Source organism: Chelonoidis abingdonii, chromosome 2, assembly GCF_003597395.2.
Source record: "Chelonoidis abingdonii isolate Lonesome George chromosome 2, CheloAbing_2.0, whole genome shotgun sequence".
In the NCBI taxonomy this organism is placed as follows: Eukaryota; Metazoa; Chordata; order Testudines; family Testudinidae; genus Chelonoidis; species Chelonoidis abingdonii.
This window is the reverse complement of record NC_133770.1, coordinates 47,386,561-47,403,628: the sequence shown is the minus strand read 5'-3', so window position 1 is coordinate 47,403,628 and position 17,068 is coordinate 47,386,561. Positions and strand designations below refer to the sequence as shown.

The 17,068-nt window shown below is 45.1% G+C and overlaps 1 protein-coding gene across 2 annotated transcripts in view; it reads right to left on the bottom strand.

Moving 5' to 3' along the window:
- CDK14 (cyclin dependent kinase 14) overlaps positions 1–17,068 on the bottom strand; it is a 545,410-nt gene that overhangs the window by 520,681 nt on the left and 7,661 nt on the right. Inside the window, exon 2 of one of the 2 annotated variants that reach the window (XM_032798112.2) lies at positions 5,098–5,129. In XM_032798112.2, the coding sequence (XP_032654003.1) occupies positions 5,098–5,129 (32 nt within the window). Of the gene's footprint in view, positions 1–5,023; positions 5,046–5,097; positions 5,130–17,068 lie in introns of those variants that run through there. The other variant, XM_075062353.1, reaches the window with a different exon arrangement.

Here is a 17,068-nt window from a genome sequence, read left to right as displayed (position 1 = left end):
TTTTAGAAGACTTAAGTACCTGATCCAAAGCCCACTTGAGCCAATATGAGTCTTTGCATGGAGTTCAACAGGCTTTGGATCAGGCTCCTAAAAGAAAAGATTTATAAATTCACAGCCACAGTGATCTTGTTGCAGCTTCTGAATGGTCTGAGATTTGCATATCAAAAGGAACTGGCAGAAGACACTCAACACAGAAATGTGTAGCTTATAGCTGCCAATGGTAGTTATTGTTGGGGGAGGAAAAAAATCAGAGATACGGGGCAACATCAAAATAAGTTATTACAATGTTTTCACTGTGAAACATTAGGTCAATCTTCAGTACTTTCAGGATCTGGATGTATAATGAACATTACTGAGCCATGACAAATATAGGGTCAATACCAATTCAGTTACATACACAAATCAGCCAGAAGGAGGGCTTACAAGAAGTTCACGGGACTACTTAAACTCCCATGTAACTTTAAATGTGTAAGTGCTCTGATGGATTGGTGCCAACATGAGCAAGATCTGCCCTATGCTGGTCAGAAAACTTTGAATTTAATAAGTAGAAACTTGGTATCATCATAGCAACAACAACAAGAAGAAAAGTTCAAATCCTGCAGCGTTTTTCTGTAACTTTATTTCAGGCCTACATTATACTATATTTGCCTAGGGAGAGACCTACCTGCACCAGAAACAGTACTAAAAGGCTCCCAGAAAAAATTAAACATATTTCTGTTTCTGAGATATGAAATTTAATCAATGTACCAAGACCGACCCACAAAACATATTCATAGGCTTTACTGTCCTTGACTTTTCTCGGTCTCAATTCACTAGAGAAATTAATTTCATATCCCACAGAAAGCAATGATGTTTGATATAATTTTAGCAGTTTTCTCTTCAAAAGGAGAGACGTTTCCCACCGTAGTCTACATATAAGCTACTGTATCCAAATGTAGAACAAGCAGTGAATCTATTGAGTATCTTATTTTTTCCCCTTCATTCTCAAAAGACAAAGAACAAGCAAGCTCCAAGTGTATGTACAATATGTAGTCACTGACTTGGCTGTATGCCTGTAACAAGCAGTTTTAAAAGTGAGCTGCAAAAGGAACACTCCATTAGGATGTGTAAAGACAGATTCAAATGGATGCTTTTATCTGGAAATTTCAGATCTCAGCTACCCTGTTTTTCCTAGAGAACATTATGGAGGGCTAGAAAGGAATACCAATACCACAGAATGCTAAAACCCAAATAAACCTTTCCCTGCTGAGCTACAGCCTGAGTGTGGGGTGCTGTATATTTTTAGGCCCCACCCTCAAACCCTTTGGTGCCTATGGTATGATCCCTACTACACAGGGTAGTTCTCTTCCATGCAGGGATAACTTATGCTGTGTATGAAGATACAAAACACCCTTTAGTTAAACACTGGGGACAGGAGAGGGTGTGTTTCAGTTGCTCGGGGAGAGGATGGTTCATGCTAACTACATTTACTGTTTCAGTGCTCTACCTCCCACACTCTAGAGCATGGGCTGGAGGGTGTTTGAATAACAATTGGCCCAGTCTCTCTCTTTCCCCTCATGTTTGTATTTATCTTTCTTGCCCCCACAATTTTCAGTAATGCTGTATCCCTTCAGGAGTGTTGGTACTATGCCCATTAGCCAGAAGATGCTGGTGGTGAGAGAATCACAAAGAACCATTGCAGAAATTGTCTTGAGATTTTCTTGGGACAGTTTTTTAAGATTGTCAATTGCTCTGCTGCTCTTCTTTGAAGTATTAGTTCTCATAGGAAAATATGTCATTGTTACAAGTATACAGTTATTACTAAAGATTGTTTTAACCTCCTAATTGAAAGTTGTTAGCAAAAGGAGGAATTACATTAGACTGTGCCACATATCTTTTCATTTATATTTAAGGCTAGGTAATTGATAGAAGCTGTTGTGTTGAGCCTGAAGGGGATTACTTAAACTTTTTGCTGTTATTAACTGTTAATATAGAACAAGAACGGATGATAGGTTTTCAAGTACATAAGAAGTTGTTATAAGGAGGAGGGAGAAAAATTGTTCTCGTAACCTCTAAGGATAAAACAAGAAGCAATGGGCTTAAATTGCAGCAAGAGCGGTTTAGGTTGGACATTAGGAAAAACTTCCTACCTGTCAGAGTGGTTAAGCACTGGAATAAATTGCCTCAGGAGGTTGTGAAATCTCCATCATTGGAGATTTTTAAGAGCAGGTTAGATAAAAACCTGTCAGGGATGGTCTAGATAACACACAGTCCTGCCACGACTGCAGGGACTGGACTAGATGACCTCTCGATATACCTTCCAGTCCTATGATTACCTACATACACGCACTTTTCTTCTGCAAAATGTCACCCAAAAAATAAGGAGGGGACAGGTATTGACAATTATGTCACACCTATATCTTCTGTGTGTACTGGGAACAAATGAAAAGATTCTCATTTATTTTCCTCCCCATGAGCCTTCTCTTGCTAACACCGCAGCAATCCATATACAGATGCTTCCTGGGTTACGCAAACCTGATTTATGCAAATCCGCACCTATGGGAAAAGTAAATTCTGTAAGCTAGAAAGGTGTTTTTTTTTTTGTTTTTTTTTTTTTTTTTTTAAGGTGTAATTGTTGGAGACACGTTCCCGACTTACACAAAATTCGAGTTGCGCAAGGCGTTCCAAAACGGAATGCTTGTGTAAGTCAGGGAGCGTCTATATTGATCAGCCAGACTCTCTTAAAGACTTCATTAAAAAATACATTACTCTTGCCCATACACACTGAATTCAACTGGAGCATGTGCAGAAACAGTCCCATTTACACAAATGGAAACCCAGACACATAAGAAACACTGTCGAGCTGTATATGAGGTGTCCTCCACTGGTGGTATGTTCTATTTGCTTTCCTTTAAAATTTGAAAGTGCTTCATACTTAACAGGTGGATTTTATTCCTTCCAAACTCAAGATCTAGTTTAAGGCAAGTTATTAATAAAGCATGTTCTTCTTTATTATGTGGATTGCATTTAAAAACAACAAGAACATCCTCTCCGTTGTATTACAAACAATTCATCCTCCTACAGAGACCAGAAGCAAAGCAGCAAAACGTGCCAGATTTCTAATACAGCTGAAGGACTCAGGCTACATCCGTACTACAAGCTAGGGAAGTGATTCCCAGCTTGCACAGACATTCTTGCACTTGCTCTCATGTGAATTAAGGGTATGTCTACACTACCCGCTGGACCGGCAGGCAGTGATCGATCCAGCAGGGGTTGATTTAACACGTCTACTGTAGACAGGGGTCGATTTATCGCATCTAGTATAGTCTCCAGTACTCCACCGGAGCGAGAGGCGCAGGCAGAGTCGTCAGTGGAGCATCAGCAGTCGACTCATTGCAGTGAAGACAGTGATGAGTAGATCTAAGTATGTCGACTTCAGCTACGTGAATAACGCAGCTGAAGTTGCGTATCTTAGATTGATCCCCCCAGCGTAGACCGGGCCTTAGAAGCGTACTGGAGCCGCAGTAGCATGGGCAGCAGTGACATGTGCTAGCAGCCCCAGGTACGCACCCAGAGGTTCAGGTAGGTTTGTGCACAGGGCAGTTAACACATATCACTGTTGCCCATGCTACCTCAGCTAGGTTACTATGTTCAGCTTTGCTAGCTCAGATGAGAGCTAGTGAGAATACGTCTACACAAGCTGAGAATCACACCCCTAGCTTGTAGTGTAGATACAGCCCGAATTTAACCACTATACTTAACAGCAAACAGCTGCAATTCGCTTACAGATGATCAACGTCCTAACGCTATCTGGACAGCTGCTGTGGATGGGACCCACCTGTGGCAGAGCCATGTTCTGAAGACTATCATATTTCAGCCTTCGCTCTAGCTAGAAGTTCCTTTAGTGTTCTAACAAAGCTTGACCTGCCTACACAGCCTCTACTTCAGAGCCATTTAAGACTCTTATTCATGGGTACAAAGTCTGAGCAAACTGGACAAAACAAATTTGGCCCCTAGGGTGCTGGAACAATTTGTACAGTGCTGAGGGGGTGCTGAGATCCATTGAACCAAACTGTAAACCCTGTATATGATGGAAACTACTTCCAGGCAGGTGTGGGAGACACCCAGCCCCGTACCCTACTCCCCGCACTCCGAGGTGAAGCACCTATGTTTGGCCCTATCTGATTTAGGAGGAGATAAAGTCTGAAACAATGAAGTGGCAAGCATCTACTGCTTCCTCACTCATTTATTTCAGCATCAGGCCATTATATAGTGTGGTACCTTCAGTTCGAACCAAAAACATAACCACTGCCTATGCAGTAGCAAGGCAATTATTATCCAACTTCTTACTCTCTGAATGTAATACAGAAGAAAATACAAATAGCCAGAAACTGTAAGATTATTTCATTGAACGTCAGAGATGCTGCTATTTACTTCCATCTATATGGTTAGAAGGAAATGTAAAGAAATGACTTGTGATTTGCTTAATCATTGATTACCAACAATTTCTCTCATTAATAAATCCTGTAGTCCAGGATAACACACTGTCTGAACCCCATTTCCACCACAAGCAAGCATCACGAATCACCAAGTGTCTGCACTTGTCTTGCAAATTAAGAGAGTCTTCGATCATATTGTATGTTTTCTGCCCTACACAATTTAACTTTGGCTCTACAGTGTTGGTGCCGTCACTTGTACAAAAACTGATTTGTGAATAGCTTCAGGTCTAACCAGAGCATACTACTTATTCAACTAATACAATGTCCTGTATGATGGGTTCCTTCAAAAGATATATATTTATATAAAAGATATTCAGTTTATATTTACTCTTTATAATAAAAACCACTAACGGCTCAGTTCTGTAAAGCATTTTCTCTCTATAACATAATGCAATACTTTGTATAAAATAGGTTTATAGAAACAAGCATTCAGCTCAAGGCCTTCTCTAAAAAAAACTCATCTGGTAGTCGTTAGGGAGGTGAAAAGATACTCAGATTATATGCATGTACACATACACCCACTAATATGATAACACAAAAGTTACTTTTAACTTTAGTGAGAAATCTGTAGCAATTAAACATATCTGGATTAAGTAAGGTACAAAGATATTTAACCTACCTCATCAAGGGTGCTATCTTCTTTCTTCAAGGCTTTAACACAAAAAAAGAAAAAAGGAAGAAAGAAAGAAATCATTATGTCATGCATTTCAATGAACATAAAATAATTAACTCCGTAAATAAAAAGGCGGGGGGGGGAACCTTTACCTGTAGTAACAGCAAAGAACAGACTGGCCTGAATAATAATTTTATAATCAAAATATCAAACTGTAAATGGAATGTAGAATTGCACAGCATGCATCTGAGAAATATTTTTCATAAATATGTAAATCGAGCTGCCCTCTCAGGTTAAGGAAAATAGGAGTCTACAGTTTTTTACTTTAACTCCTATTGAGCATGAAAACGCTTCAAGGAGAGTCTGACTGAACTGCAGAAAGCCATGTGTAAACCAGATCTCTCACATACTTTATAATATCTTCAGCTCATATAGAACTCAACATTTCCAATACAACCGAGCATGCATGGTGACTAGCATTCGTTATACTCTTCTATGGTTTACATTAAGATGACAGCACAGATCTCACATATTATGTTAGTATATTTGCATGCAATAAACTTTATCAACTAAAGGTTAAGTCAAGATAGAAGAGAGATTTGGAGTGTGAAGCAGTGAGGTAAGGCGGAAAAAATGTTGTGAGCAGTTTTGCAGCTCAGACAGAGCTAATCCATTTGAAGCGTTTCATTGAGCCCACTAGATACCTGTACTGAAATGTAAACAAAGTTAATTTCTTCAGTTTGCTACTGGAATTACATCAGCCTGCAGGCTAACAGATATATTTAATTTATGCACGTACTGTGGTCACATCATCCAGAAACTGCGTTCTGAAATTAATGAAAAACCACTACACCTCCATGAGTTTGCTCTTTGGTGACGACCTTGAACAGTTAAAATGAACCAAGCCATAGTACTGCTGCATTGGAGTATTTTTACACCGGCTTATATGTTTGCAGTTAACAGTTGAATGGTGAGAATTGTAGAGGTTATGCGGTCCCAACATCTGGAACAATCTTCCTCTCCTCCTCCTCCTCCACTTAGTGCTCACGTTCCTCCTTAAAGTCATTCCCTCAAATCATCTCCTCTTGGGTCTTGTCTACACTGGTGACAATGTGACCCATACATCTGTTAGAGATAGCAACAGCGGAAGCTTCAGCTTAGATAGGGCTCAGACATTTTACTACAACAGTGTCAGACAATACACCACCACTGTTTGGCCTGTGCTACAGTTTCTACCATTTCTACCACAAGTGGTGAATTACAAGCCCCATTTTTCCTAATGGGAACCAGGCCCAGAGATCTTGTCCTTTATTTGCCTTTACATTGCAAGCTCATTGGGGCAAGGAACATGTCTTAGGGTATGGCTACACTGCAGAGTTGCAACACTTGTGGTGGCTTTACAGCGCTGCAACTTACTCACCGTCCACACTTGCAAGGTACATACAGCCCTGCCTGTATACAGTGGATCTCCCTGGATACAGTGCTGGCCATACTCTTGCTCTGCCTGGGGAATAACGATTGCAGCGCTGGTGATGCAGAGCTGCTCCGCCAGTGTGGCCACCAAAAGCACTGTAATTGGCCTCCAGAGTATTCGGAGGTATCCCAGAATGCCTGTTCAGCCACTCTGCTCATCAGTTCGCACTCTACTGCCCTGGCCTCAGGTGACCCGCCCTTTAAATGCCCCGGGAATTTTAAAAATCCCCTTCCTGTTTGCTCAGCCAGGTGTGGAGTGCAATCAGAATCTTTGCACGTGACCATGCCTCCACGCGCCAAACAAGCCCCAGCATGGAGCAATGGAGAGTTGCTGGACCTCATCAGTGTTTGGAGTGAGGAAGCTGTGCAGTCCCAGCTGTGCTCCAGCCGTAGGAATTATGATACCTACGGGCAGATCTGAAGGGCCATGCTGGAAAGGGGCCATGACCGGGACGCGGTGCAGTGCGGGGTTAAAGTAAAGGAGCTGCAGAGTGCCTATTGCAAAGCCCGAGAGGGAAACCACTGCTCCGGTGCTACCCCCACAACCTGCCGTTTTTACAAGGAGCTGGACGCAATACTTGGGGGTGACCCCACTGCCAATCCGACGACCATGATGGACATCTCAGAGCGGGGGGGGAGGGAGGAGAAGAGAAGTAGGGGGAGGAAACCAAGAGTGAGGGCACTGGGGTGGAGGGAGACACCCCGGAGTCCCAGGAAGCATGCAGCCAGGAGCTCTTCTCAAGCCAGGAGGAAGCTAACCAGTCGCAGCACCCAGTACTAGGTGAAGGACAAGCAGATTCTCTGCAGCTTGAGGTCTTCAAACCACAAGTTTGAGGACTTCAATAACTCAGTCATGGGTTATGGGTTTGTTATAAAAGTGGATGGGTAGGGTTCTGTGGCCTGCCTTGTGCAGGAGGTCAGAGTAGATGATCATATTGGTCCCTTCTGACCTACGAGTCTATAAGAGCAGGTTCCCGATAAGTGGCTTTTATTTTCAGGATGGAAATGTTTCGGGAGAGATGCGGGGGTTAGGGCTGCATGCATGCATGCATGCCTAGATGTGGAACAGCCCATTAATGTGGTCTATCACGTCGCGGTAATCGGCCTTGGTAATCTCTTCAAAAGTTTCTGCCAGAGCGTGGGCAATGTGCTTGCACAAGTTTATAGGGAGAGCCACTGTGGCCCTTGTCCCAGTCAGGCTAACGCGTCCACGCCACTGTGCCGCGAGGGGTGGGGGGACCATTGCTGCACACAGGCAAGCTGCATAGGGGCCAGGGCGGGAATCCGCATTGCTGGAGAAGACCCTCCCGCTCTTTCCAGGTGACCCACAGCAGCGAGATATCTTCCAGGAAATTAACTCCTGTGCGGAAAATGTTGGGAGACTGTATCAGTGTAGCTGCCTCCAGAAGCAGTTTGCTTTCCCAACGCACAGTAAACCCCAGCACAATCCCTGAAGCACAATCAGTCCTCCCTTACTCACACATTTTGTGGCTTTCCTGTGCGTATGTGCATTCTTGTTTGGTATGGGAAAAGTATGCTAAAGTGAAGACTGTAAACTCCTTCACTGTGTGGAAATAACTTTCTGGGTGAGATTATAAAACAATGCAGCTCTGTTAACTGTTGCCATTTTTTGCCCCCCCCCCCCCTCCCCCCTTTCTATTCTCAAAAGTGTCCTTGACATACTCGACTGCCATATCATCCACAGTGCTCAGAGGCTACAAAACCAAACCCAGGAAGAAAGCCACGAAAAAGCAAGAGAAGACATTGCTGAAAGCAATTATGGCTCATCATAGTCTGCCAGAGAGAGTAAAAAACTGCAGGATTGGAGGAAGGTAAAGCAGCTCCACCAGAGAAACGCAGCGGCTAAGAAGAAAAGCACAAAACAGCTGATAAGCATCCTGCGCAACCCAAGCAGGACTCTATCCAGTCGCTTCGTAGCCATGTGCGGCAGAGCACTACCGTGCCTGTTCCCTCCCCCCATCCCAAAGCCTCTTTCCCCCTTGTGCCCCAATGTCAGCTCAAAACACCCCTTCCCCACATCCAGGTTCTTACCACCACCAGCTTTGCCCCCAACACCTGGTACGTCTTCACCACAACAGCCCTGAGAACTACGACCCTTACCCTCTGCACTCATTCCCCATCACCATGCAGTATTTTCATGCCTGAAGTGCAGCAGCCATTGCACAGCACTTCCAGACAGGACATATTCAAACTTGTGACTGTACAGTTCACCACCCACCCCTGCCCTTTTTAGGTTCCAAAATATTGTGTGTCTGTCAAGAAAGTTATTTCTTTTCAATAATGAATTTCTGGCTTTTTGAAAAACAGTCTTTATTATGCAGAAAGTGAAAGATACCTTAGCCCAGGAAAGAAACATGCACTGCAAATCATTTCAGGAAAAAACAGATGTCCTACTAACATTGTAACCACTGCACTTCACTCCCGTGCAAGGCACCAACATTACTGCTGGTTTTCAGCCTCAAATTCTTCCCTCAAGGCATCCCGTAATCCTTATAGCCCCTGTGCTGGGCCTCTCTAGTACCACTGCTCTCTGGCTGTGCAAATTCAGCCTCCAGGCGTTGAAACCTCAGAGGTCCATTCCTGCACTCAATGTTTCACCCTTCCCTTCACAAAAATATTATCGGAGGGTAAACAGCACGTGGATATAACCGCAGGATGCTCTTTTCCCCCCAAGTACTAGCTCCCCATACAGAGATCTCCAGCGCCCTTTTAAACAGCCAAAAGCACACTCCACAGTCATTCGGACATGCAGGGCTCAGCCTGTAGTACGTTGAACCGAGTCCCTTGCTCCTGTCTAAGCCTCTTCCTGTATACGGTTTCATGAGCCAAGGCAATTCAAATGGGTAAGTGGGGTCTCCAAGGATCACAATGGGCATTTCGACGTCCCCTACTGTGATCTTGCTGGTCTGGGATAAGAAGTCCCGGCCTGCACAGCTTCCTGAACAGGCCATTGTTCCGAAAGATATGTGCAATCGGTGCACCTTTCCAGGTTGAGCACTGTGTATAATGTCAGTGAAAACGCCCACGGTGATCCACAAGCGCTTGGAGATTTACCATAGAGAAATACTTCCTTCGATTAACGTACTCGAATGCTAGGTGGGGTGGTGCCAGAATAGGAATATGCGTCCATCTATCGCCCCTCCACAGTTAGGGAAACCCATTTGTGCAAAGCCATCCACAATGTCCTGCACGTTCCTCAGAGTCACGGTTCTTCTTAGCAGGATGCGATTAATGGCCCTGCAAACTTGCATCAACACTATTCCAACGGTTGACTTTCCCACTCCAAACTAGTTCGCGACCGATCGGTAGCTGTCTGGAATTGCCAGCTTCCAGATTGCAATAGCCACCCGCTTCTCCACTGACAGGGCAGCTCTCAATCTCGTGTCCTTGCGCTGCAGGGTGGGGGTGAGCTCAGCACACAGTCTCATGAAAGTGGCTTTTCTTATCCGAAAGTTCTGCAGCCACTGATTGTCATCCCAGACTTCCATGACGATGTTATCTCACCACTCAGTGCTTGTTTCCCGAGCCCAAAAGCGGCGTTCCATGGTACTGAGCATTTCCGTGAATGCCACAAGCAATTTAGTGTCATACACGTTAGGCGAATCGATATCATCGTCGGACTCCTCACTGTCACTTTGGAGCTGAAGGAATAGCTCAACTGCCAAACGTGATGTGCTGGCAACATTCATCAGCAAAGTCCTCAGCAGCTCGGGCTCCATTTCCCACAGAAATCGCGCTGCACAGAAACCATTGGGAGACTCACAATGGCGCCAAACGTGGACAGAAAAACAGTGACTGCTGGGATGTGAAGCGATGCATCACGGGGCATTGGGACAGGAAGCGGAATGACCCGCACCCTTCCGTCCCCTTCCCGCAACCCACGGCGCCAAAATGAGACGAGGTGCTCTGTGGGATAGCTGCCCATAATGCACCACTCCCAACAGCGCTGCAAATGCTGCTAATGTGGCCACACTGCAGCGCTTTCCCAAGACAGCTGTACGAAGACAGCTGTAACTCACAGCACTGTACAGCTGTAAGCATAGCCATACCCTTACTTACAGCCTGAAAAGAGCCATTTAAATGTTAATCTTATTAACCACTTATCTAGATTTCACACTAAGTAACAGTTCTGGTGTTCTGCTGAGTAGTTTGAGGAGTACACTGTACACTGTGTATTAGGTTTTTGTTTTTTCACTGTAACGAAATAAGGACTGGAGTAAGGACAAAAAGTTTATACATTGCAGAACTGCCAACCCCACGTGTTTACATATCATGAGCCAGAACCCAAAAAGCCATGAGATTAGGAGAAAAAATACATATACACATTTTCTGCTCTTTTAATTTGACTCTGGGTTTTGAGCCTTCAGGGGCCACGTTAGTCATATTTTTTAAAAGTTGGTGGAGAAAAACTTGACAAAATGAATTTGAATTCTCATGTAATCACCAGACTACAGGTGCCAGGGCTTCAACAAAAACACCAAATATTAAAAGTCTCATAATTGAATCATGGGCTAGCAAGCGACACTAATAATGTTGCCTATGTTGTACAATCAGAAAGTTAGCAACCCTAAGCATAAACACCCTTGCCCAGCCCCTTCCCCGAGGCTCTGCCCCGTCCTGCTCCTTCCCCGAGGCCCCATCCCTGCTCATTCCATCCTCCCTTTCTCTGTCGCTCACCCTCACTCACTTGCTCATTTTCACTGGGCAGGGGCAGGGCGCTGGGATGCAGGAAGGGTGAAGGCTCCAGCTGGGGGTGTGGGTTCCAGGATAGGGCCAGAAATTAGAAGTTCAGGGTTTGGGAGGGGGCTCTTGGCTAGGGCAGGAGGTTGCGGTGTGGGCTCCAGCTAGGGGTGTTGGCTCTGTGGTGGGGCCGGGGATGAGGGGTTTGAGGTGCAGGATGGGGCTCTGGGGTGGGACAGGGGGTTGGGGTGCGGGCTCTGGAAGGGAGTTTGGGTGCGGAAGGGGGCTCAGGGATGGGGAACAGGAAGGGGGTGAGGGGTGCGGGCTCCAGCCAGCGCTTACTCCAAGCAGCTCCCCAGAAGCAGCAACATGTCTCTGGGCTCCAAGGCAAAGGCACAGCCAGGCAGCTCTGTGTGGGGCATGCCGCCCCCACAGCTCCCACTGCCTGGGAACTGCAGCCAATGAGAGATGCAGAGCCAGCAGTCAGGGCAGGGGGAAGTACACAGAACCCCCTGGCTGCACCTCCATCTAGGAGCTAAGCGACACATTGCTGCTTTCGAGGAGCCACACGGAGCCAGGCAAGGAGCCAGCCTTCACCCCGCTGCTCTGCCAACCAGACTTTTAACGGCTCAGTCAGCAGTGCTGACCAAAGCCACCAAGGTCCCTTTCACCCGTATGTTTCAGTCAAAAAGCAGACACCTGGCAACCCTAGTTATGCTGCAATTCTTCATATTTTTCTAGCTTGTCTTTACCTTTAATTGTATTTTAACTTTGACTGACATGGATATTTAAGAATTGTTATACAGAGAAATCAAAATATGGAGGATTTTCTTAGCCAGTAAAACTAAAACCCTTGTCAATTCAGTTTGAGAGTGAAATTTTAATTAACAAATAGCTATCTGACCTAGGGTTGCCAGGCATCTGGTTTTCAAACCGGAACACCTGGTCGAAAAGGGATCCTGGCAGCTTCGGTCAGGCACCACTAACCGGACTGCTAAAAGTCCGGTCGGCAATGGAGCAGTGATAAGGCAGGCTCCCTGCCTGCCTTGGCTCCGCATGGCTCCCGGAAGTGGCGAGCACATCCAGTTTCTAGGTACAGGGGGCTCCGCACGCTGCCCCAGCCCCAAGCGCCTGATCTGCAGCTCCCATTGGCCAGGAACCGCAACCAATGGAAGCCGTGGGGGTGGCGCCTGCGGGAAGAGCACCCTGGCCCCTCTGCACAGGAGTCAGACATGCCAGCGGCTTTTGAGAGCCGCCTGAAGTAAGCACCACCCAGCTGGAGCCCGCACCTTGAACCCCCTCCCACACCCAATCCCCTGCCCCAGCCCAGAGCCCCCTCCAGCACCCGCAACACCTCACTTCTGGCCCCACCCCAGAGTCCGCACCCACACCCACACCCTAACCCCTTGCCCCAGCCTGGGGAAAGTGAGTGGGGGGTGGGAGAGCAAGCGACGGAGAGAGGGGGGATGAAGTGAGTGGGCGTGGGGCCTTGGAGAAGGGGCAGGTCAGCGGCGGAGCCTCAGGGAAGGGGTCGGCCAAGAGAGTTTGGTTTTGTGCAATTACAAAGTTGGCAACCTAGGAGTATCAGCTTTGGTAAGAGTGCTTTAGAGAATGCCCCCTATGTAAGCTGGCTCAGTGCATTGCGATCCACCCCCATACTTTAAGCACAGCCTTTAATTATTAATTTGTGCATCTCCTACTTATTTCATTTTGATACATATTTAATCATCAATCCTCATATGATGTTAAAATACCAATGACACAATGTTTTGACTTGATTCTTTTAAACAACTGATTAGCACACTGTATAGTCTATTAATTTAAGTGGATTCCACATTTTTCCTTATCAAACCAAGGAACTACGACTTTGTTCATAAAGGGTCAAATTAGTTTGCTAAGCCAGAGACAGCTACAAAACTGTCAATAGAAACCTATTTCTTTAAAGAAACTAAGCATTATTTAACTATTTATATTTCTTAGAATATCATGAAGAATATTACAATCTTTTGGTAAGTGTATTTGTAATAAATTTTACAACCAAGATGTCCTGTCTACTGGTAGAATGTTTCTGATATTTCAGACTGACTAGGCAGTGTATTCAGAACATTTGCGCTGAACAACTTCCAGTAGTTGTGCAACTGCTTTAAGAATACTGAGTTCAGCACAGAAACAGTATGCATTTCTTTCGATATACACCACAGATCTACATTGTCCATCAGTAGACTACAAATGGCAGTTCTTGCAGGATGAAAGTTGAGGGAAGGACAATTTGGCATTAGACATTTTTCAGAACAACGAAATAATTACTCAAAAGCGGGTATGCCAGAAAGCATGGGCCAGATCACAGCTACAGAGGATGGGAAAAGCCAGCATAGCCAGATCTATGCCACCCGCTGATAGCCCCCAGAGGTAGTGGCTGAAGTGCACTGTGTTGCAATATCCCAACTCACATAATGGCTCCCGAGACTGCTCTGACTTGTGCAGGGTCTGAAGCTGTCCCTGGATGTGTCCTGAGGACCAGGGGAGCATAAAGATGGTTTTAAGGTTCCACCCCTTACTAGTTGCACCAAGCAGAGCTCTGACACACCCAAGGATCAGGGTCTCTATATAATTACCATAGCCACTAAAAATTAAATAATTTGCATTAATATTTTTAAATTTTTTCTTCTGAGCAACAGCTGATCACTGTTTAACATATTCTGCACACTGCAAAGCACCACAAAGTCATCGTGCTACATCTACAACAATACAATAGAAAAAACAAAGATATCTTGACGACATCCCCTCCTGTGCCCCAAGATTCAAGGGACTCTGCTAAGAGTATTAACAGTTACGCATACTAATATCAAAAATCAGTGAATGAGGACCTCAGATTTATATACACAGTTCTTATCAACCAGGGCTGTTTGATATGACAAACTCTCTCTGATACCTGTACATTAGAGCTTTATAGTATGAAAACTATTATGTTTGGTGACTAATTTCTGGAGAGTAGTTAGCCCTATACCAATAACATCTATTCAAGAAAAAAGCTTTCAGTGTTAGTTGTTTTCTAAGAATAACTATACATTATGCTTTCACTGCTTTCGTGGGTTATGGTATGTGTCATTAACTCCTGAGTTCAAACATAGGTTAAACATTTTATAATTTTTCACACAGTTACAATCACTGTGCTACTATACATTTAACTGTTATCCAAAAATGCCATCCAGAGCCCATGAAGAAACTACAGTGAAGAACAAGAAAGAGAAGACTGTTCTTTCCACCTATCAAAAGTGTAATCCCCTTGGGGTTTAGAAAGCATGGCCCCTTTAAAAAATTGTTCTAGGGGAGAAGAGGAGAGTGAGAAAAAAGGAGGGAAATTTTAGGGGGTGGCTCTGGAGCTTGGGGGGAGAGGCAGGCAGCAGCTTGCAGGCCCTTGCAAAGGAAACAGCAAAAAACCTGCCTGAAGCCTGGGAAAAACAGGGCGGCCGATCAGGAACACCCCAGGACAGGAGCCAGGAGGAGCACTGTGCCAGGGAGGAATCGCCCGAGAAGGACAGGCCAGAGCTGGACCTAGTATCTCTGCTGCCCAGAGCTGCATAGGGCTGTAAGTACTGGGGCTTGTGACTTTGCATTGGGAACAAGAAAGAAGGTTGATAAATAGTTAAGTGAGAGGGTGGTCGCTCTGCGTGGCTTTGCAGAGAGCGGCAGAAAAGGGCACCAAAGGGGTTTGTTGGGAAAAAGTTTACTGGCACCAAAGACAACCAAGAGTATCCAAAACTTACCAGTGAACTGAAACTTTGCTCAAAACTCCTAAACTTTGTGTGCAGACACATTGCTCAGTGTCTGCCCTTTCAAACTGTGCTACCACTGGACCCGTGGAGCCTTGGTTTAAATGCAACCCTGTTATACTGCTCCCCCTATATTTCCCCTTGTTATGTTTCTCCTCTCATCCCTCTGTAAATAAATATTTCCCTTCCTTATGTCCATTATACTTTTCCTGTGGGGGTGTGTGTTCATTCTCGGGGGGGCTGGAACAGGTGCCCCTGGGGTAAAAAAAAATTTCTCCTGTTGCATTCCTGCACGTGCCTTTTCTTGGCCAAAGCTGCCTGCAAAGCAAACGCCATCTTGGCCATGAGGGCGCTGAAGTTACAGAAGTGTTGTTTAGAACACACATGCCATACCAGGAATTCAGCCTATGTTTGGGTAGCTGAAGGATTCCAGAACGAAGAAGAACCCAGATTAGATCAACATGAATATGGTATTAATAGTTTGATCTCACCAGGAAATTGCCAGAAAAAGGTGTAAGGCCACAAACAACAAAATCCATTAAACTAACTGTTAAAGCTCCTTCTTAGGGTGATCAGATAGCAAGTGTGAAAAATTAGGACAGAGGGTGGGGGGTAATAGGCACCTTTGTAAGAAAAAGCCCCAAATATCTGGACTGTCCCTATAAAATCGGGACATCTGGTCACCCTACTCCTTCTAGAGCTGTTTTGCTTTCCTCTCCCTAGCCTCAAAGTATGAGTTAAGAATGTAAGCCTTAAACTTTGAATTTCCTGGTACATCGGTTAAAGTTACTTAAACATAGAGGGGGGGTTTTGTGTATGGTCATGGGTCATACGGGAGTGACTATGTCCAAACCCCATGCTGGTATATTAGAATGTTTTTCCTATAAATGGTATGATTAGCAAGAAGGCCAAAACATCAGACCAGCTGCATGTGGAACGATTTCACTAGCAAGGATTGGATTTTAACAACAAAATTACCTAAATGCACTTCTACCCAGTGGAGCACACTGCACTACTGTAAACAGAACATAACTTTTGCATCAAAAACCAGGTCAAAGAGCCCAAGGGAACCAAAGAGTCCTTTTATTTATTACTGAAAGAGAAATGGAGAGAGAAAGTTGCAATACATCTTATACTCAAGAAGATGGAAAAGCAGTTGGCGTAAGCTCCTAAATGTCTGTTACAGCTATCCCCCTATTCCATTTTGTTTTCTTACAGCTGTTCCCATACTCCACTTTGTTCTCCTCCTGTGGCCGCCCCTTCCCTGGCTGTTAAGTTGTTTACCAGGGCCACTGCCCTTCTCAAAGGGAGGGCCCCTTAAAGTTGTTTACCGAGAGCCACTGCCCTTCTCAAAGGGATGGCCACTTGTGCTAAACGGGACCACTGCCCTGTGCAAAGGGTTAGTCCTGTTATCACCTTGTTAAACCTGGGCTCGGTGTAGGGTAGGCAATGTCCAGAGCTGCAAGACCTATTGTGTTTTTAAGATCTTGGGCATGAGTCATAGGCCTCATGTGCTTTTGAGTCACCTACTGCACATTTTAAAATTAGCTTGACTACTGTGGCTTAGGGAGACAGAGCCGGCAGCTAAAATCAATAAGAATAAAAGTATGATGTGGAAGTTTCACAGAGGGATCTTAACCAGGCCCCCAAACGGACATAGCAGCAGCAGCAAAAGCAGCAAGATAACATCACGAAGGCTAGGTACAAGGTCTCAATAATCAGGGAGAATCTCTCAGCCAGCAATTCGTTCTTGTGGACAATTGGGGGGTCAAAAAACTGGACTTGCTCAAAAAGTGAAACAAGAGCGCGAGGAAAGGACTCCTGCAGAAACCCCTGGCGATCAGACCAGCAGCAATCGAGAAACCTTTCTGATCTAGATTTTTTTAAAAAATGTCTGTTTTTAAGGCAAAACTTCAGTACAGTCTCCCACACCAATACTTGTTACTTAGGTGTCTCCCTCTGTCACAGGGAGGAGTAGAGGCAGAGAACAAACTGTAGGTGAGCATCAGAAGGGGGTTATCCCCCGCTCA